General features: G+C 34.7%; 1 protein-coding gene across 1 annotated transcript in view; it reads left to right on the forward strand.

Annotated features, from left to right (window-relative positions):
• Positions 1-23,568, forward strand: part of NECAB1 (N-terminal EF-hand calcium binding protein 1) — a 237,438-nt gene that overhangs the window by 167,279 nt on the left and 46,591 nt on the right. Inside the window, exon 7 of the mRNA XM_068525486.1 lies at positions 7,148-7,224. Coding sequence (XP_068381587.1) covers positions 7,148-7,224 — 77 coding nt within the window. The remainder of the gene's footprint in view (positions 1-7,147; positions 7,225-23,568) is intronic.

Genomic DNA, 23,568 nt, shown 5'->3' on the forward strand with positions numbered 1-23,568 from the left:
AATCAAAGATGAAGAGACAATATTAAAAGCAGCAAGGGAAAAGCAACAAATTACATATAAGGGAACTCCCATAGGCTATCAGCTTACTTATCAGCAGAAACTCTGCGGGCCAGGAAGAGTGGCATGATATATTTAAAGTGATGAAAGGGGAAAACCTGTAAACAAGAATACTCTATACAGCAAAGCTTTCATTCAGATTTGAAGAAGAGATCAAAAGTTTTACAGACAAGAAAAAGCTAAAAGACAGCATCACCACCAAGCCAGCTTCACAAGAAATGTTAAAGGGACTTTTCTAAGCAGAAAAGAAAAAGCCACAACTAGAAATATGAAAATTATGAAAGGAAAAATCTCATTAGTAAAGGGAAATATATAGTAAGATAATAAATCAACTGCATATAAAGCTAGTAGGAAGGTTAATGGATAAAAGTAGTAAAATCATCTATATCCACAACAGTTAGGGGATATAAAAAACAAAAATGTAAAATATGATGTCAAAAACATTAAATGCGGGCATGGGAGTAAAAATGCAGAGTTGTTAAAATGGGTTTGAACTTAAAAGATTAACAACTTTTAATAGTCACCGTTATATATATCAATATACCAGTGTGTGTGTGTATATATATATATATATATATATACACATATATGTATATATATATATAGGTATATATGTATATATATAAAACTCATGGTAACCACAAGCCAAAAATCTATAATAGATGCACAAACAAAAAAAGAGAAAGGAATACAAACATAACATTAAAGATCAAATCACAAGGGAAGTCATCAAATCATAAGGGAAGGGAACAAAAAACAAAGAAGTAAGGAACAAAAAAGAACTTTAAAAATCCCAAAACAATTGACAAAATGGCAATAAGTACACACCGATTGATAATCTCTTTAAATGTCAATAAGTAATTGCTCCAATCAAAAGGCATAGAATGGCTGCTTGGAAACCAAAACAGGATCCATATATATGCTGCCTATAAGAGACTCACTTCAGATCTAAAGACACAGACAGACTAAAAATGAGGGGATGGAAAAAAGATATTCCATGCAAAAGGAAATGCAAAAAAACCTGGGGTAGCAATACTTATATTAGACAAAGTATGCTTCAAAACAAAGACTGTAAAAAGAGAAAAAGGACATTACATAATGATCAAGGGATCAATCCCAGAAGAAGATATAACAAAAGTAAATATATATAAACCCAATGTAGGACACCTAAATATGTAAAGCAAATATTAACAGACATAAAGGGAGAAATTGATGATAACACAATAATACTAGGGGACGACATAAACACCCTATTTACATCAATGGACAGATTATCCAAACAGAAAATCAATAAGGAAACACTGACCTTAAACAACACCTTAGACAAGATGGACTTAACAGATGTATATATGGGACATTCCATCCAAAAGCAGCAGATTACACATTCTTTTCAAGGGCACATGGAACATTTTCCAGGATAGATCACATGCTAGGCCACAAAATAAGTCTCAGTAAATTTAGGAAGACTGAAATAATATTAAGCAACTTTTCAACCACAATGCTATGAGACTAGAAATCAAGAAAAAAAAGTGCAAAAAAACACAAACACATGGAGGCTAAAGAATATGCCTATAAAAACCAATGGGTTGCTGGAAAAATCAAAGAAGAAATCAAAAAATAAATGGAGACAAATTAAAATGGAAACACAATGATCAAAAATCTACAGGATGCAGCAGAAGCAGTTCTAAGAGGAAGTTTATAGCAATACAAGCTTACCTGAGGGAACAAGAAAAATCTCACATAAATAACCTAACCTTACACCTAAAGGAACTAGGAAAGGAAGAAAAGACAAAACCTGAATTTAGTAGAAGGAAAGAAACATAAAGATCAGAGAGGAAATAAACAAAACTGAGACTTAAAAACAGTAAAAACAAAAAGAAAGGACCAATGAAAGCAAGAGCTGGTTCTTTGAAAAGATAAACAAAATTGATAAACCTTTAGCCAGACTCATCAAGGAAAAAAAGAGAGGGTCCAAATCATTAAAATCAGAAATAAAACAGAAGTTATAACTAACACCAGAGAAATACAAATGATCATAAGAGCTTACCATGAACAATTATACACCAATAAAAAGGACAATGTAGAAGAAATGAACATATTCAGAAGAAACAGAAAATATGAACAGACCAAATACCGGTAATGAAATTCAGACAGTAATAAAACAACCCCCAACAAACAAAAGTCCAGGCCCAGTTATCCTCACAGATGAATTCTACCAAATATTTAGAAAAGAGTTACCACCTATTCTTCTCAAGATACTCCAAAATATTGCAGAGGCAGGGACACTTCCAAACTCATTCTATGAGGTCAGCATCACCCTGATACCAAAACCTGAAAAGATATCACACACAAAAAGAAAATTTCAGGTCAATATGAACATAAATGTAAAAATCCCCAATAAAATGTTAGCAAAAATATTGAGCAATACATGAAAGGAATCATGAGTGATGATCAAGTAATATTTACCCCAGGCATGCAAGGATGCTTCAATATCTGCAAAACAATCTATGTCATACATTATATTAAGAAACTGAAGAATAAAATTCATATAATCATCTCAATAACTGTAGAAAAGTTTTTGACAAAATTCAACATCCATTTATGATAAAAACTCTCCAGAAAGTGGGTATAGAGGGAACATTTCTCAACAAAACAAAGGCCATATATGACAACCCACATCATACTCAATGGGGAGAAGCTGAAAGCATTTCCTCTAAGATCAGGAGCAAGACAAGGATGCCCACTCTCACGACTTCTATTTAACGTAGTATTGGAAGTCCTAGTCACAGAAATAAGACTAAAAAAAGAAATAAAAGGAATGCATATTTAAAAGTAAGAAGTAAAACTGTCAATATTTGAAGATGATATGACACTATACATAGGAAATCCTAAAGACACCACCAAAATGCTACCAGAACTCAACAACGAATTTGGTAAGGTTTCAGGTTACAAAACTAATATACAGAAATCTGTTGCATTTCTATACACTAAAAACATAGTATCAGAATAGAAATTAAGAAAACAATTCCATTTATGGTTCCATCAAAAAGAATAAAATATCTAGGAATAAATCTAACTAAGGAGGTACAAGACATGCACTTCGAAAACTGATGAAAGTAATTGAAGATGAGACAAACAGATGGATAGACATTTCTCCAGAAAAGATATACAGATTGCCAACAAACACATGAAAGGATGCTCAACATCACTAATCATTGGAGAAATGCAAATCAAAACTACAATGAGGTATCACCTCACACCAGTCAGAATGTCCATCATCAAAATATCTACAAACAATCAATGCTGGAGAGGGTGTGGAGAAGAGGGAACCCTCTTGCACTGTTGGTGGGAATGTAAATTGATAGAGCCACTATGGAGAACAGTATGGAGTTTCCTTAACAAACTAAAAATAGAACTACCATATGACCCAGCAATCCCACTACTGGTCATATACCCTGAGAAAACCATAATTCAAAAAGAGTCATGTATCACAATGTTCACTGCAGGACTATTTACAATAACCAGGACATGGAAGCAACTGAATTGTCCATCAACAAATGAATGGATAAAGAAGATGTGGCACATGTATACAATGGAATATTACTCAGCCATAAAAAGGAATGAAACTGAGTTATTTGTAGTGAGGTGGATGGGCCTTGAGACTGTCATACAGAGTGAAGTAAGTCAGAAAGAGAAAAATAAATACCATATGATAACACATATATATGGAATCTAAAGAAAAAAAAAATGGTTCTGAAGAACCTAGGTGCAGGACAGGAATAAAGACACAGACGTAGAGAATGGATTTGAGGACATGGGGAGGGGGATGTGTAAGCTGGGACGAAGTGAGAGAGTGGCATGGACATACATACACTACTAAATGTAAAATAGATAGCTAGTGGGAAGCAGCCGCATAGCACAGGGAAATCAGTTTGGTTCTTTGTGACCACCTAGAGGGGTGGGATAGGGAGGGTGGGAGGGAGATGCAAGAGGGAGGAGATATGGGGATATAGAATATGTATAGCTGATTCACTTTGTTATAAAGCAGAAACTAACACACCATTGTAAAGCAATTATACTCCAATAAAGATGTTAAAACAAAGAAAGATATAGAATGTTTGTGGATTAGAAGAATTAATACTGTTAAGATGACCATATTACCCAAGGCAATCTACAGACTCAGTGAAATCCCTATCAAAATATCAGTGACATTTTTCACAGAGCTAGAACAAATAATTCTAAAAGGGGATGGAAACACAAAAGACCGCAAATAACCAAAACAATCTTGAGAAAGAAGAACAAAGCCGGAGGTATCACACTCCCTGATTTCAAACTATGTTACAAATCTACAGTAATCAAAACAGTATGGTACTGGCACAAACCCACACACATAGATTAATGGAACAGAATAGAGAGCCCAGAAATGAACCCACACTTTTATGGGCAAATAATCTTGCCTATGACAAAATAGGCAAGATTATACAGTGGGGAAAATACAGCTTCTTCAATAAATGGTGTTGGGAAAACTGAACAGTTACATGCAAAAGTATTAAACTGGACTACTCTCTCACACCATGCACAAAAATAAATTTAAAGTAGATTAAAAACTTAAATGTAAGACCTTAAGCCATGAGACTTCTGGAGGAAAACACAGGCAGTGTACTCTTTGACATTAGTTTTAATAATTATCTCTCCTCAGGTAAGGGAGACAAAAGCAAATATAAACAAATGGGACTACATCAAACTAAAAATCTTTTGCACTGTGAAGAAAGTTATCAACAAAATCAAAAGTCCATCTACTGACTGGGAGAAAATATTTGCAAATGATGTATCTGATAACAGGTTAAATATGCAAAATATACAAAGAACTCATAAAACTCAACATCAAAAGAAAAAAAAAAAACAAACCCCAACAACCAGATTGAAAAATAGGCAGAAGCCCTGAATAGACATTTTTCCAAAGACGGCATACACGTGAAAAGATGTTCAACATCACTAATCATCAGGGAAATGTAAATCAAAACTGTAATGAGATATCACCTCACACCTTTCAGAACGGCTATTGTCAAAAAAACCCACAAATAACAAATGTTGGCAAGGATGTGGAGAAGAGGGAACTCTAGTGCACCATTAGTGGAAATGTAAATTGGTGCAGCCACTATGGAAAACAGTATGGAGTTTCTTCAAAAAACTAAAAATAAAACTACCAAATGATCCAACAATTTCACTCCTGGGATTATGTCTGAAGAAAATGAAAACACTAATTCAAAAAGGTACATTCAATATTCATAGAAGCATTATTTACTATAGCCAAGATATGGAAGCAAACTAAGTGTCCATCAACAGATGAATAGATAAAGAAGATGTGATATATATATATATACATACACACACATATGTATGTATACAATGGAATATTACTTGGCCATGAAAAAGAATGAAATATTGCCATTTGCAACAACATGGGTGGAATTGGAGTGAAATAAGTCAGAAAGAGAAAGACAAATACTGAATATTATCACTTGTATGTGGCATATAAAAAATTAAACAAGGGATATATGTTTATGTATTGCTGATTCACTTTGTTATACAGCAGAAACTAACACACTATTTAAAAGCAATTATACTCCAATAAAGAGGTTTAAACAATTTTTTTAAAATTAAACCATAGATTGTTCTTTCCATTTTAGTTATTTAGAAAACAGTATTAAGCCCAAAATATCCTTCTGTGGGACTTTGTTGTGATAGCTGCCTTAAATTCTTTTAGGAGCAACCTAGAATGGAAAGATGTTAACTACTTTGCAAATTAAAATATAAACATAAACTTTGTTTACATATTTATAATATTATTTTTATTGTAAAAGCACTCATTTTTAGTAGCCACTTCCTTGTGGCAATGCTACTGCTTCTTTTTGCATCATAATTTATTTGGTGGGGTTTGAGAGGAGCTTCACCGAAGACAGCAGGTGGAGAATTGAATTCTAATGTAAAGTACTACCCCCTTATAATTTAGGTCTTATCTTCCTAACATTCAAAGCTAAAACAAGGTTTTAGAGTCTTAAATTCAATCACATTCTCCTATCAGGAAATATTAAAAAGTATTACTTCAGCAAATGTCTGTGAAAATATTTTGAGCAAGCTGCCATAAGGATACACAAGGATCCCAGGATGTTTGTGCAGGGGCTTAGACCACAACTTACTCCTTCTTGCCTTTGCATAATAACATATATAATAGCAACAATAATAGCAGCAGAACTTACATAATGTTTAACCTGGTGTTAGATAGAGATGTGTGTGTGTATACAGAACATATTAAAAATACTACATACATAGTACATGTACGTTTGTGTGTGTATATATATATCTACACATATGTATGTATGCATATGTGTATATATACACAATCCTCACAGTGAGGCTTGTGATATTATTATGCCCATTTAAAAATAAGAAAAGTGAGACCAGAGATGTTAAGTAATTTGACCAAAATCAGCAGGCTCCAGAGTTTGTACTCTTAACTGCTATGCCATGACCATAGTGTCCACTCAGGTTAGTCCCTAGGGAAGGAGATACCAGCTACCTTGCCCTTATACTTCTTTTTGATTAATAATTTATCCGTTGCTGTGTTCATGGCTGTGATTTCCCTGGCTCCTGCCACTGCCCCAGAAGTAAGTTTAGAATTGTTTCTTGGTGCTTTCCTTTTTCTAAAAGAAAAATCAGCTACATTATGTGGTGGTAAAAATGGCTCAGCAGGATCTGTTCTTTTGAATATCAAAGGCCCGTATAGGCAACAACATAAACAAAATAGACTTGTAAAAATTAACCCACTGGGATACATGGATCTATGGAAATCAATAACTTAGAAAGAACTCATGTAAATATATATATATATATATATATATATATATATATATATATATATATATATATATATATATATATATATATATATTTATTTATTTATTTAAATGTGGTGATTAGCCAATGACACTGTGTTCTTCCTTCAGGGTAAAAGAAAAGCTCTGAGACACCAAAGCATTCCTGATCTGTCTAGAGTTTAATATATTGCCCTCATGGTTTTCCCCTCAAGGCTTATTAGAAGAAGATAACCAATGGATGACCCAGATAAACAGACTCCAGAAATTAATTGATAGACTGGAAAAGAAGGTGAGTGCTTCCTTTTCTTTCTTCTCCCTCTTAGTTTTCAGTAGATTATGACTCATTATTCCTTATTGCCCCAATATTCATGTCTGCCTGTATAGAATAGCAACAAGGATCTCCATTATACTGCTTGATAATTATTTGGGACTTTTGTTAAAGCAAATATAATGTTAATTCTCATCCCCCACCATGCCAATCCCTAATTATAGTTAAAATAGGATATAGGGTTTAAAGTTAAATAAATCTACTGCATTGTCTGACTTTTAGGTTATCAATCATGTAAGGTAGCAGTGTGCTTGAATGATGCAAATGGCAGCTCTTAGGAATGACCTGGTTGATGTCTTGGGAATGTTTCAAAGTGATTCAGGGAAATGGCTGTGTGGTACACTAAAAGATGATATTGCACACTCAACTTCTAGAAATTAGCATCTTAACTGATGATTTTTAGCATGAAAACTACCAAGTTAGCAAGCAAGTTAGGATATGATGAAGAGTTCTTCAGAACTATATTTTATGTTTCCAGTTATTGTATTTTTATTGACTAATTCAATTAGTACCAAGTAGTCCTAATATTATAGTTATATTCCTCTTAAGCAGCTTTAATGGAAGAGGCTGCTTTTGTTAATCAGTAAGAATATGTGTTTTCTGTGCATGCCAAGCACGAAGGAAGGAACGTTTATGCTTGAGAGAGAGTTTCTGACTTTGAAGAACCCAGAGTCTACCCGTAAAAATATTCTATATTCAAAAAATGAGTTAACAGATTTTTAAAAATATGCATTTGCACAAAACCAAGCTCGTTGTTAATGCTCAGTAAATACTTAGTGACTGACTGAAGGAATGGAATGTGACTGCCAAAGGAATGAAGCATATACTAAAACCTACAGTTGCTAACCTGAAGGAATGATCACTGCAAGCTGGGAAAGACCTCTTGTGGCAGGAAGGGCTTAAGGAGCCTTTAAAAATGATGACAATTAGGAATTTTGAGTGCAAGTAACAGAAATTACCTCTTTAATAAAAAAAGAAATCTCTAGAAGGAAATGGGAGTGTTCACAGAATCAACAGACAGTCTAGAATCTAGACTTAGGAAGTCAGTAGACAAGATAAGTCTAGAGATGAAGGTAAGCAAGAAATACTCACCAGTCTTTCAGGTTGTCTCCACTGGAATAAATGAGTTTCAACAATTTCCAGTCTATGGACATTCTGCTCAAGATTCCACTTTCCAGGAGGGAGAGTCTGGTTTGTCTTGTTATGGTTGCATGCTGGTCTCTTAGATAAGGAAGGAGAGAAAACCTTGGTTAACAGTCAAGTATTAAAATGAGATGAGATCATTCACTGAAGGAAATTATATTGTCATTAAAATCAGAATAAATGTTAGTCAGCTAACAAACTAATAAGTATTTGCTATAGGAAAATAAATTTTTAGTAAACAGAGAGCAGTTGGAGAGGGCATTCAGGTAAGGTGATGTCATGAGCAAAGGTTAAGTAGACCAACCTGGTTAGAGTCTTCCATTTAGGGACATAGTGACAAATAAGATTATATGAATGGATGGGGCTGAATTATGGATGGCCTTAAATAACAGACTAAGGAATTTGGACTTGATCTTGGAGACAACACGAGGCATTTATTATTTTTCAATAGATAAGTGACATAAAAAAGATCCTTTAGATAGAAAATTGGACAGTAAGAATATGAAATGGATTCAAAGTCAGAGCCACCAAAGCCAGCTATAACAGTGACATTAAAGGGCAGGCTGTAAACCTGAGCCCACTGGGATCAAGTATAGTAAAAGATGGGCCTGGACTAAGTGACTAAAAAAGAAAATGGTAGATTTGAAAGACTTGAGGTGAAATTAACAGGACTGTTGAATGGGTATGATGAGTAAAAGACAGGGTAGTTTCAAATAGGAGTCTAAGGATTTGAGCCCAAGTGTCTGAGACAATTATACCACTAACAGACAAGGGAGAGACAGTGAGAGATAATTGGTGAGGTGAGGTGAGGAGGTGAACTGGTTTATTAAATTTCAAGATATAATAGGACATCTAAGCAGAAATACCCAGTCAGATTAGTATTTAAGAAGCCAGGACAACAGATTGAGATCTTGAGAGCCATCTCTCAGAGGTGAGACATCAAGTCCTGAGGATGGGTAAGGTCTCTGAAAAGGAGATTCTGTGCAAAGAAGAACCACGTCTAGAGGAAACAACTTTGGAGAGTTCCAGTCCCTCTGCCACCACATCATTGTTCACTAAATTTAAATTGACCACTTATGGGGACAAATAACATAAACTAAGAGTTTGCTGCAAGTCAATTTTCCTCCTTTCTAATTTCATTAATTGATGCGTGAATTGAGACTAAAATGATTGATAATAAAAATAGTGGCCATAAAAATTAGTTTTCCAATGGTGGAAGTCTTGGAAATGCAGGACCCTATTTAAAAACCAAACCTCATTAAAACATAAGGATTCAGCTGTTAAATAAGTTTGGATTCTTTTAAAGAATACAAATACCTCTTTTTTAAATGGTTTGGAAGTCCTTGGCAAAGCTGTCTTTCTTCTGGTGTCATAAATGTATGTCATTCTTTTTAAAGGGGTAGCTCAAACTCAGGTCATGGCTCTTTTTCCAACTGAAAATCAAAGTATTGTCACGTCTCCTTCTTTCCTAGGCTTTTTTCTCCCTTCATTCCTATGAAAGCATTTCATTATGAGAACAGTGGCTGAGAGGTTTGCTGAAAGTACAATGTGATGGTCTTCAACATGGGGATCCAACTGTGTGGGGCTGAGCATGATCTGTCTTAATGAAAGGAGAAGCAGTGCAAGTTGGGTTTTTTTCTACAACTTGTTCTGTACTGTGCTGAATTAGGTTTTTAGAGGAAAAACTATCCAATTGCCAAACAGAAGCTAAGTGCATATTATATTTTACTGCTGGCTGTCTTGTCTAGTTGTTAGCACTAGGTTTGATCTCCACATTAAAAGGGAATGTAGTTACAGTGGAAGCCATACTGTCTTTTCTCACCACTAAGTATCTATGATAAATCTTTCCTGCACTGTAAACCAAGCCCAATACCATTTATGTGGGGGAACAATAACCTTTGAAATTTCTACAAGTTTCTTCAGACATTCATTTTTTCCACTTCAGCCTCTCTGAGTATTTATAGGATATATTGAGATTATATCTCATGTTTTGCTTGAACTCTGCAGAAACCAGTGTTCAATGCTTAAACAAAACAACAACAAAGTCCCTTTAATCTTCATGAAGTCTTAAGTATACCATCAAATCACAGGATATCCATATTTAAAGGGATATAATTAAGAATGTCACACTCATACAACTTGTTTTAAGTTGTTTTACCTTAGGTTAAAAAAGTAGAACTGAAAAGTGTGCCTGAGTTGTTATTAGGGAAACAGCAGTCAAAGAGATCACTATTGTTACAGTTTCTATATGCAGAGTACTTTTAAAGATTCAATTCACATCTATATGCGTTATATAAGTTTGTCTTTACAGAAGAGCTAGGATTTAAATGGGCATTCATTCAGCCCCTTGTTTATTTAACTAACATTTATTGAGTACCCACTTTATGCAAGGTACTACTCTGACAGTGAGAATATAGCAGTGCTCAAAACAGGTAAGGTCCTTGGTCTCTGGAGAGACAGACAAACCCCAAGTAAACAAATTCATGAAATGAAGTAATTTCAGATAGTGTAAAGTACTATGAAGAAAATGTAGGACAATGTGATGAAGATGGAAGGTTGGATACTTAAAGTGAGTAATCTGAGAAGGTCACTTTAAGGATGTGATATTTGAGTTGAAGTTAGAAAAATAAGAAAGAGCCAACTAGAGGAAACCCTAGGGATAGAGAATTTAAGGCAGTGGAAATAGTAAAAGTGAATTGCAGAGAAGTTAAATAACTTGCATAAAGTTCACCCACAAGAGAACAGCAATAAAGACACAGACCTACTAGAGAATGGACTTGAGGATATGGGGAGGGGGAGGGGTGAGACGTGACAGGGTGAGAGAGTGGCATGGACATATATACACTACCAAATGTAAAATAGATAGCTAGTGGGAAGCAGCCGCATAGCACAGGGAGATCAGCTGGTGCTTTGTGACCACCTAGAGGAGTGGGATAGGGAGGGTGGGAGGGAGGGAGACGCAAGAGGGAAGAGATATGGGAACATATGTATATGTATAACTGATTCACTTTGTTATAAAGCAGAAACTAACACACCAGTGTAAAGCAATTATACTCCAAAAAAGATGTTTAAAAAAAAAAAAAAAGAGAACAGCATAGCTAGAGCTATGTAGCTCTGTTATTAACAGGCTTATACTATTTCAGGCAGTCCGGATTTCTATAACTTTCTATTTATTTCTTATCTATTTGAAGGAATTATTGTGCATAATCCTCACTTGTTTTCCAGTTTTGAGAAATAATTGACATACATCACTATTTAAATTTAAAGCATACAGCATGATGGCTTTACTTACATATAAGGTGAAATAATTACCACAAAACGTTCGTTAACATCCATCTTCTCATACAGATAGAATAAAAAGGAAAGGAAGAAAAAAAGAAGGGAAAAATGTTTATCTTCTTAGGATTTACTCTCTTAACTTTCCTACATGCCATACAGCAGTGTTAACTATTATCATGTTGTAACATTACATCGTTAATACTTATTTATCTTATAACTGGAAGTTTGTACCTTTTGACCATCTTCATCCTATTCCCCTCCTCCCACTCTCTACCTCTGGTAACCAAAAATCTGATCTCTTTTTCTATGAGTTTGGGGTTTTTGTTTTTATATTTTTAGATTCCACATATAAATTAAATCATACAGTACAGTATTTGTCTTTCTCTGTCTTATTTCTCTTAGCATAATATTTTCAAGGCTCATCCCTGTTGTCACAAATGGTAGGATTTCCTTGTTTTTTGTGGCTGAATAATATTCCATTATATATGTATATATGTATATATATATATATATATATCTCATAAGTTCTTTATCCATTCACCCATCGATGGACACTTAGGTTGTTTCCATGTCTTCGCCTCTATAAATAATGCTGGTATGAACATAGGGGTGCAGATATATTTTCAACTTAGTGTTTTCATTACCTTTGAATATACTTCCAGAAATGGAATTGTTAGATCATATGGTAGTTCAGTATTTAATTTTTTGAGGAACCTGAGAAAGCCATACTGCTTTCCATAGTGGATGCACCAATTTACAATCTACCAACAGTGCACAAGCATTCCCTTTTGCCACATTCTTGCCATCATGTTATCTCTTGTCTTTTTTGTGATGGTCATTCTAATAGACATGAGTGATATCTCAGGGTGGTTTTAATTTGCTTTTCCCTAATGAGTATTGATGTTGATCATCTTTTCATGTACATGTTGACCTTTCATATATCTTCTTTGGAGAAATGTCTATTCAAGTCCTTTGCCCTTTTTTTTTTTTTTTTTTTTTTTTTGCTATTGAGTTATATGAGTTCTTTATGTATTTTGAACATTAACCCTTATCAGATATATGGTTTTCAAATATTTTGTTCCCTTTCCAAATTTTGTCTTTTCACTTTATTGATGGTTTTTTCCTTTGTTGTTGTTTACTGTGCAGAAGCTTTTTAGTTTGATGTAATCCCACTTGTTTATTTTTCATTTGTTTGTGCTTTAGGAGACATATCCAAAAATCATTACCAAGAATCATGTCTGGGAGCTTTATTACTATGTTTTATTCTAGGAGTTTCATGGTTTCAGGTCTTACATTTAAGTCCTTAGTCCATTTTGAGTTAATTTTTTGATTGGTGTAAGATATGGGTCCAATTTCATTCTTTTACATGTGAATATCCAATTATCCCAGAATCATTTATTAAAAAGACTTTCTTTTCTCCACTGAGTATTCTTCCCTATTAAATATTAGTGGATTGTATATGCTTGGTCTTATTTCTGGGCTCTCAATTCTATTCCATTGTTCTTTTGTGTGTTATTATGCTAGTAGCATACTGTTTGATGGCTTTAGCTTTATAGTATAACTTGAAATCAGGAAGTGTGATCCCTCCTGCTCTTTTCTTCTTTCTCAGCATTTCTTTGGCTATTCAGGGTTTTTTGTGGTTCATATAACTTTTAGGAGTGCTTTTTCTACTTCTGTAAAAGATGCCATTGGAATCTGGATAGGGATTTTATTGAATCTATAGATGGCTTTTGGTAGTATTGATGTTTTAACAATATTAATTCTTCCAATTCATGAATACAGAATACCCTTCTACTTATTTGTATGTTTGTATTTTCTTTGATTTGTTTCATCAATGTCTTTCAGTCTTCAGAGTAGAGAAATTTCACTTGCTTAGTTAAATTTATTCCTAAGTATTTTTTTTATGCTATTGTAAATGGGATTGATTTCTTTATTTTTTTCAGAAAATTCATTGTTAGCATATAGAAATGCTACTGATTTTTGTATGTTAATTTCATATCTTGAAACTTTACTGAATTCCTTGATTAGATCTGACAGTTTTTTTTTGTTTCATCTTTACGATTTTTGTATATAAAACCAAGCCATCTGCAAATAGAGATGGTCTTACTTCTTCATTTACTTTTATTTCTCTTTCTTGCCTTATTTTTTTAGGTAGGATTTCTAGTACTATTTTGAACAGGAGTGGTGAGAATAGACACCCTTGTCTTATTCCTGATCCTTAGAGGAAAAGCTTTCAACCTTTCACCATTAGTATGATGTTGAGGAAGCTGTGGGCTTGTCATATATGACTTTTATTATGTTGAGATATGTTCCTTTTATGACTTTTTGTTAAGGGTTTTTATTATGAATTTATGTTAAATGTTATCAAATGATTTTTCTGTGTCTATTGAGATGATTATATGATTTTTTTCTTTCTGTTAAGGTGATGTATCACACAGATTTATTTGCATATGTTGAACCATCCTTGCATTCCAGGGATAAATCCCACTTGATCATGATAAATGATCCTTTTAATGTACTGCTGAATTTGGTTTGCTAGTATTTTACTGAAATTTTTGCATCTATAATTATCAGGGGTATTGACCTATAGCTCTCATTTCTACTAGTGTCCTTTTCTGGTTTTAGTCTCACGATAATGCTGGCCTCATAAAACGAATTTGGGAGTACTCTCTCCTCTTCTATTTCTGGAAAAATTTGAGAAGGATTGGTGTTAATTCTTCTTTAAATGTTTGGTAAAATTCACTAGTGAAGGCATCTGGTCCTGGACTTTTGTTTGTTGGGAGGTTTTTGATTACTGATTCATTCCCTTTACTAGTAAATTGTCTATTCAGACTTTATATTTCTTCCTAATTCAGTCTTGGTAAATGATATGTTTCTAAGAATTTTTCCATTTATTCTAGGTTGTCCAGTTTGTTAGCATATAGTTGGCTGTTATGATCCTTTGAATTCTGTGGTATCAGTTATAATGTCTGCTTTTTCAATTATAATTTTGTTGATTTGTGTCCTTTCTCTTTTTTCCTTGGTTAGTCTAGCTAAGGGTTTGTCAATTTTTCTTATCTTTTCAAAGAACCAACTCTTAGTTTGGATAATCTTTCCAATTGTTTTTCTGTTCTCTATTTCATTTATTTCTGTTCTAATCTTTATTATTTTCTTTCTTCTGTTAACTTTGTGCTCTATTCTTCTTTTTCTAGTTTTTGAAGCTGTAGAGTTAGGTTGTTTATTTGGGATCTTTCTTACTTCTTAAGTAGGTGTTTATTGCTATGAACCTCCCTCTTAGAACTGCTTTTGCTGCATCCCACAGGTTCTGGTGTATTGTGTTTTCACTTTTGTTTGTCTCAAAAATTTTATTTCCTCTTTAACTTCTTTGATCCATTGGTTGTTTAGGACAGTGTTGTTTAATTTCCTTGTTTTCATGAATTTTTCAGTTTTCTTCTTATTATTGATTCCTACTTTCATGCCATTGTGGTCACAGAAGATACTTGGTATGATTTTAGTCTTCTTTAATTGCTAAGACTTGATTCATGGCCTAACATATGGCCCATTCTAGAATTTTGTTGTACACCTGAGAATATATATTCTGCTATTGAGAGTTAGAATGTTCTATATATGAATATTAGGATCATTTAGTCTTTAATGTTGTTCGAATCTGTTGTTTTCTTACTGATTCTCTGTCTTGATGAAACGTCCATCGACAGATGAATGGATAAAGAAGATGTGGTACATATATACAATGGAATATTACTCAGCCATAAAAAAGGAACAAAATTGGGTCATTTGTAGAGATGTGGATGGAACTAGAGTCTGTCATACGAGTGAAACAATTCAGAAAGAGAAAAACAAATACTGTATATAAACGCATATATGTGGAATCTAGAAAAATGATACAGATGAACCTATTTGCAGAGCAGAAATACAGACACAGACATAGAGAATGGACGTGTGGACATGGGGTGGGGGAAGGGGAGGGTGGGATGAATTGGGAGATTAGGATTGACATATATACACTACCATGTGTAAAATAGATAGCTAGTGGGAACCAGCTGTATAGCACAGGGAGCTCAGCTCTTTGCTTTGTGGTGGCCTAGATGGGTGGGATTGGGGTGGGGGAGTGGGAGGGAGGTCCAAGAGGGAGGACATATATGTATACATATAGTTGATTCACCTCGTTGTGAATCAGTAGAAACTAAAGTAACATTGTAAAGCAATTATACTCCAATACAATAAGTAAATAATTAAAATAAAAGTAGGGTAATAAAGCCCCCAACTAGTATTGTATTACTGTCTATTTCTCCTTTTAGCTCTGTTAGTTGGCTTTATATATTTAGGTACTCCAATGCTGGGTGCATAAATATTTACAGTTGTTATATCTTCTTAATGTATTGATCTTTTTATCATTATATAATAACATCCTTTGTCTTTATTCACCATTTTTCATTTAAAGTCAATTTTGTCTAAGTATAGCTACCTCTGCTTTTTGCTGTTGTTATTATTTGCTTGAAATGTCTCTTTCCATCCCTTAACTCTCAGTCTATATGTGCTTTTAAGGCTAAAGTAAGACTCCTGTAGGCAGCATATTATTAGATCTTGTTTTTCTTTAATCCATTCAGCCATTCGATGTCTTTGCTTTTTTATCAGATTATAATTGGCTTACAATGTTGTGTTAGTTTCTGTTGTACAATGAAGTGAATCAGCTATATGTATACACATATTCCCTCCCCCATGGACCTGCCTCTCACCGCCCCATCCCACCCATCTAGGTCATCATAGAGCACCAAGCTGAGCTCCCTGTGCTATAAAGCAGGTTCCCACTAGCTATCTATTTTACACATGGTAGAATATATTTGTCAATCCTAATCTCCTAATTCATCCCACCCTCCCCTTTCCTGCCTTGGTGTCATATATATGTTGTCTACATCTGTGTCTCTATTTCCGTCTTGCAAACCAGTTGATCTGTATCATTTTTCTAGATTCCACATATATGCATTAATATACGATATTTGTTTTTCCCTTTCTGACTTACTTCACCCTTTATGACAGACTCTAGGTCCATCCACATCTCTACAAATGACCCAATTTCATTCCTTTTTATAGCTGAGTAATATGCCATTGTATATATGTACCACATCTTCTTTATCAATTCATCTGTTCTCCAAAGTGGCTGTATCCATTTACATTCCCACCAACAGTGCAAGAGGGTTCCCTTTTCTCCACACCATCTCCAGCATTTATTGTTTGTAGATTTATTGATGATGGCCATTCTAACCAGTGAGAAGTGATACCTCACTGTAATACTGATTTGCAGTTCTCTAATAATTAGTGAGGTTGAGAATCTTTTAATGTGCCTCTTGGCCATCTGTATGTCTTCTCTGGAGAAATGTCTATTTAGGTCTTCTGCCCATTTTTTGATTGGGTTGTTTGTTTTTTTTTTATATTGAGCTCCATGAGCTGTTTGTATATTTTGGAGATTAATCTTTTGTCTGTTGTTTCATTTACAAATATTTTCTCCCATTCTGAGGTTTGTCTTTTTGTCTTGTTTATTGACTTTGCTGTGCAAAAGTTTTTAAGTTCAGTTAGGTCCCATTTGTTTATTTTTGTTTTTATTTTCATTATTCTAGGAGGTGGGTCAAAAAAGATCTTGCTGTGGTTTATGTCAGAGAGTGTTTTTCCTATGTTTTCCTCTAAGAGTTTTATAGTGTCTGGTCTTATATTTAGGTCTTTAATCGATTTTGAGTTTATTATTGTGTATGGTGTTAGGGAGTGGTCTAACTTCATTCTTTTACATGTAGCTGTCCAGTTTTCCCACCCCTACTTATTGAAGAGACTTTCTTTTCTCCATTGTATATTCTGGCCTCCTTTGTCACAGATTAGGTGACCATAGGTGCGTTGGTTTATCTCTGGGCTTTCTATCCTGTACCATTCATCTATATTTCTCTTTTTGTGCCAGCACCATACTGTCTTGATTACTGTAGCTTTGTAGTATAGTCTGAAGTAAGGGAGCTGATTCCTCCAGCTCCGTTTTTCATTCTCAAGATTGGTTTGGCTATTTGGGGTCTTTTGTGTTTCCATACAGACTGTAAAATTTTATGTTCTAATTTTGTGAAGAATGCCATTGGCAATTTGATAGGGATTGCATTGAATCTGTACATTGCTTTGGGTAGTACAGTTACTTTCACAATACTGATCCTTCCAATCCAAGAACATGGTATATTTCTCCATCTGTTTGTGTCCTTTTTTATTTCTTGCAACAGTGTTTCATAGTTTTCTGACAACAGGTCTTTTGCCTCCGCAGGTAGGTTTATTCCTAGGTGTTTTATCCTTTTTGTTGTGATGGTAAGTGGGAGTGTTTCCTTAATTTCTGTTTCTGATTTTTCATTGTTAGTGTATGAGAATGCAAGAGATTTCTGTGCATCAATTTTGTATCCTGCACTTTACCAAATTCATTGATTAGCTCTAGTAGTTTTCTCGTGGCATCTTTAAGATTTTCTATGTAGAGTATCATGTTATCTGCAAACAGTGACAGTTTTACTTCTTCTTTTCCAATTCATATTGCTTTTATTTCTTTTTCTTCTCTGATTGCCATGCTAGGACTTCCAAAACTATGTTGAATAAGAGTGGTGAGAGTGGACATCCTTGTCTTGTTCCTGTTCTCAGAGGAAATGGTTTCAGTTTTTTACCATTGAGAACAATGTTGGCTGTTGGTTTGTCACATATGACCTTTATATGTTGAGGTAGGTTCCCTCTATGCCCACTTTCTGGAGAGTTTTTATCATAAATGAGTGTTGAAATTTTTCAAAAGCTTTTTCTGCATCTATTGAGATGATCATATGGTTTTCATTCTTTAATTTGTTAATATGGTGTAGCACATTGATTTGCATACATTGAAGAATCCTTGCATTCCTGGGATAAATCCCACTTGATCATGGTGTACGATCCTTTTAATATGTTGTTGGATTCTGTTTGCTAGTATTTTGTTCAGGATTTTTGTGTCTATGTTCATCAGTGATATTGGTCTGTAATTTTGTTTTCTGTGATCTCTTTTTCTGGTTTTGGTATCAGGGTGATGGTGGCCTCGTAGAACAAGTTTGGGCATGCTCCTCCCTCTGCAATTATTTTGGAAGAGTTTAAGAATGATAGTTGATCGCTCTTCTCTCAATGTTTGATAGAATTTGCCTATGTAGCCATCTGGTCCTGGACTTTTGTTTGTTGGAAAATTTTTAATTACAGTTTCAGCTTCATTACTTGTGATTGGTTTGTTTATATTTTCTAATTCTTCCTTGTTCAGGCTTGGAAAGTTGTACCTTTCCAAGAATTTGTCCATGTCTTCCAGGTTGTCCATTTTATTGGCATAGAGTTGCTTGTAGTAATCTCTTATGATCCTTTGTATTTCTGCAGTGTCTGTTGTAATTTCTCCTTTTTCATTTCTAATTTTATTGATTTGAGTCCTCTCCCTTTTTGTCTTATTGAATCTGGCTATAGGCTTATCAATTTCTTTTTCTCAAAGAAGTAACTTTTAGTTTTATTGATCTTTGCTATTGTTTTCTTCATTTCTGTTTCATTTATTCCTGCTCTGATCTTTATGATTTCTTTCCATCTACTAACATTGAGTTTTGTTCGTTCTTCTTTCTCTAGTGGCTTTAGGTGTAAGGTTAGATTGTTTATTTGAGATTTTTCTTGTTTCTTGTATTTTCTTGTATTGCTATAAACTTCCCTTTTAGAACTGCTTTTGCTGAATTCCATAGTTTTTGGGTCATTGTGTTTTCATTGTCATTTGTTTCTGTTTATGTTTTTGGTTCCCTCTTTGATTTCTTCAGTGATCTCTTGGTTATTTAGCAGCACACTGTTTAGCCTCTGTGTGTTTGTGTTTTTTAGTTTTTTATTTTTTTCCTGTAATTAATTTCTAATCTCATAGGGTTGTGGTTGAAAAAGATGCTTGATATGATTTCAATTTTCTTAAAATTTCCAAGGCTTGATATGTGATATATCCTGGAGAATAGTGTGCACTTGAGAAGAAAGTGTATTCCGCCACTTTCAGGTGGAATGTCTTATAAATATCAATTAAATCTACCTGGTCTACTGTATCATTTAAACTTTGTGTTTCCTTACTTATTTTCTGTCTGGAAGATCTGTCCATTTGGTGTAAGTGGGGTGTTAAAGTCCCCCACTGTTTCTGGGTTACTGTTGATTTCCCCTTTTATGGCTGTTAGCCTTTGCCTTATATATTGAGGTGCTCCTATGTTAGGTGCATAAATGTTTGTAATTTTTATGTCTTCTTCTTGGATTGATCCCTTGATCATTATCTAGTGTCCTTCCTTATCTCTTGTAACAATCTTTATTTTAAAATCTATTTTATCTGACATGAGTATTGCTACTCCAGCCTTCTTTTGATTTCCATTTGCATGGAATATCTTTTCCCATCCCCTCACTTTCAGTGTGTCTGTGTCCCTAGGTCTAAAGTGGGTCTCTTGTAGACAGCATGGGTCTTGTTTTTGTATCCATTCAGCAAGCCTGTGTCTTTTGGTTGGAGCATTTAATCCATTTACATTTAAGGTAATTATCGATATGTATGCTCTTATTACCAATTTCTTAATTGTTTTGGATTTGTTTTTGTATGTCTTTTCCTTCTCTTGTGTTTCCTGCCTAGAGAAGTTCCTTTAGCATTTGTTGTAAAGCTGGTTTGGTGGTGCTGAACTCTCTCAGCTTTTGCTTGTCTATAAAGCTTTTGATTTCTCCTTTGAATCTGAATAAGATCCTTACTGGGTAGAGTAATTTTTGTTGTACGTTTTTCCCTTTCATAACTTTAAATATATCCTGCCACTCCCTTCTGGCCTGAAACGTTTCTCCTGAAAAATCTGCTGATAACCTTATGGGGATTTCCTTGTATGTTATTTGTTGCATTTCCCTTGCTGCTTTCAATATTTTTTCTTTGCATTTAATTTTTGTTAGTTTAATTAATATGTGTCTTGGTATGTTTCTCTTAAGGTTTATACTGTTTGGGACTCTCTGCACTTCCTGCACTTGGGTGGCTATTTCCTTTCCATGTTAGGGAAGTTTTTTACTATAATCTCTTCAAATATTTTCTCATATCCTTTCTCTTTCTTTCTTCTTTTAGGACTCCTACAATTCGAATGTTGGTGCATTTAATGTCCCAGAAGTCTCTGAGACTGTCCTCAATTCTCTTCATTCTTTTTTCTTTATTCTGCTCCTCAGCAGTTATTTCCACCATTCTGTCTTCCAGCTCACTTATTCATTCTTTTGCCTCAATTATTCTGCTATTGATTCCTTCTAGTGTATATTTCATTTCAGTTATTGTGTTGTTCATCACTGTTTGCTTGTTCTTTAGTTCTTCTATGTCTTTGTTCAACAGTTCTTGTATTTTCTCGATCCGTGCCTCCATTATATTTCTGAGATTTTAGATCATCTTTACTGTCATTACTGTGAATTCTTTTTCAGGTAGGTTGTCTATTTCCTCTTCATTGGTCTTCTAGGTTTTTCCCTTGCTCCTTCATCTGTAACATAATTTTTTTGTTGTCTCATTTTTTTTGATGGGTGGGGCTATGTTCCTGTCGTACAGGTTGCTTTCCCTGAGGCTTTCCACACTGGAGTTTGCAGGCAGTTGCGTAGAGCTAGGTCTTGGTGCCAAGATGAGTATCTCCAGGAGACTTCACTCAGATTAATATACCCTGGGGTCTAAGGTTCTCTTTCAGCTTAGCAGTTTGGACTCGGTGGTCCTACCACAGGAGCTCAGGCCTGACACCTGGCCTGTGAACCAAGATCCTGCAAGACAAGCAGTGCAGCAAAAAAAGAAAAAAAAAAAGGAGCAGAACAATAACAAAGAATAAAAAATAAAATAAAAATAGAAAAATATATTAGAAAAAATAAAAATATAAATGAAACAACACCACCAAGGGGGGGCGGGGCTTAGGCAGGGCAGGGTTTAGGTGGGGGTGGAGGCTAGTCTCAGAATCCACACAGCCAGAAAAGGCCTTGGGGTTTTGGGGGGCAGGGTTTAGGCTCAGCGTGGTCCATTCTATCTCTTTTCATTGGAGAATTTAATTCACTTACGTTTAACGTAGTTATTGATAGGTAAGGACTTACTATTGCCATTTTGTTAATTGTTTTCTGGTTGTTTTGTAGATTACTGTGCCTTGTTTCTCATGCTGTTGTCTTTTTTTGTGTGTATGTTGTCAGTATGCTTTGACTTTGTCATGTTCTTTTGTGTAATTTCTACAAGATTTTCACTTGTGGTTACCGTGAGGCTTACATAAAATATAACACCATACTTTAAACTGATAACAACTTAACTTCAATAGAATTTGTAAACTTTACACTTTTACCTCCACCTCACTTTTTAGGTTATTGCTGTTACATGTTTTTATATTATGTAACTGACAACAGATTACTACAGTTATGGTTATTTTTGCTATGCCCTTTTATTTTATAAGTTTTAAACAAAAGTTAAGTGAATTATGCATCACTATTACCATATTGCAGAAATAATGACTATATACTTATTACCAGTGAGATTTACACTACCTTTTTATGATGTTATTAACATTCTTTCACTTCCACTCAAAGAACTGCCTTTAGCATTTCTTGTAAGGCAGGTCTGGTGGTAAACTCCCTCAGCTTTTGTTTGTTCAGTGAAGTCTTTACCCTTCCTTTGTTTCTGAAAGAAAACTTCACCAAGTATAGAATTCTTAGTCGGCAGTTTTTTTTTTTTCAATATTTCTAATATGTCAACCCATTCTCTCCTGGTCTGAAAAGTTCTTCTGATAATCTTATGGGGGTTCCCTTGTACGTGACTTCTCTCTTTTCTCTTGCTGCCCTTACAGTTCTTTTGTCTTTGACTTTTGACAATTTAATTAATGTGTCTCAGAGTAGCCCTATTTAGATTCAATCTATTTGAGGTCCTTTGGGCCTCATGGATCTGGATGTTCATATCGCTCCCAAAATTTAGAACGTTTTCAGACATTATTCCTTTAAATAGGCATTCTGTCTCTTTCTCTTTCTCTTCTTCTGGAATTCCCATGATGTGAATACTTTTTCCTTTTCAGTGTCTCCCAAATTCCCATAGGTTTCCTTCACTCTTTTTTCATTCTTGTTTATTTTTGCTCCTCTTCCTGGGTAACTTCCAGTGTTGTACCCTCAAGGTCACTGATTCTTCTGCATGGTTGAGTCTACTATCGAAATTCTTTATTGAATTTTTCAGCTCAGTTATTGTATTTTTCACCTCTAGGAGTTTTGTTTATTTTGGTTTGGTTTTTGATGGTTGTGATTTACTTGTCAAACTTCTCATTATGTTTGTGCTTTGTTTTTCTAACTTTGTGTAGCTGTCTGCTTTTTCTTGCAGTTCCTTAAGAGTAATTTCCTTAAGAGGATTTTATTGAATTCTTTCTCTGGCATTTCATAGGTGTTCATTTTTAGGGCCAGTTATTGAAGTTTTATTAGTTTCTTTTGGTGATGTCATATTTACCTGACTTTTCATAATCTTTGATTCCTTACATTGATATTTGTGCACTTGAGTAATTGGGCTCCCCTTCCAGACTCTACAGGTTGGCTTTGGCAGAGACAGTTCTTCAGCAGTGAGCTCAGTTTGGGTTTTGGGGTATGTCTGCTGGTAATGTTTTTGGGCAGGAGGGGCCTGCTATTATGCTTTATTGAGGGCAGAGTAATTGTTTCAGCTCTGAGGATAGGGATAGGGGTTGTGCCACTGGCTGAGAACTGTTGGATAGTACTACTGGCTTGGTCCCCTACACAAGTGAGGCTGTAGGATGGGCTCCATGGTTGCCTGGATTCTCTGGTCAGACTTACTAGATGGTTGGGACTGGTTACTATATCCAGTAGTAAATGGGACTTCTGTGCCCTGGCATGGCAGCAGTACAG

This window comes from Eschrichtius robustus, chromosome 17, assembly GCF_028021215.1.
Source record: "Eschrichtius robustus isolate mEscRob2 chromosome 17, mEscRob2.pri, whole genome shotgun sequence".
NCBI classification, from domain to species: Eukaryota; Metazoa; Chordata; class Mammalia; order Artiodactyla; family Eschrichtiidae; genus Eschrichtius; species Eschrichtius robustus.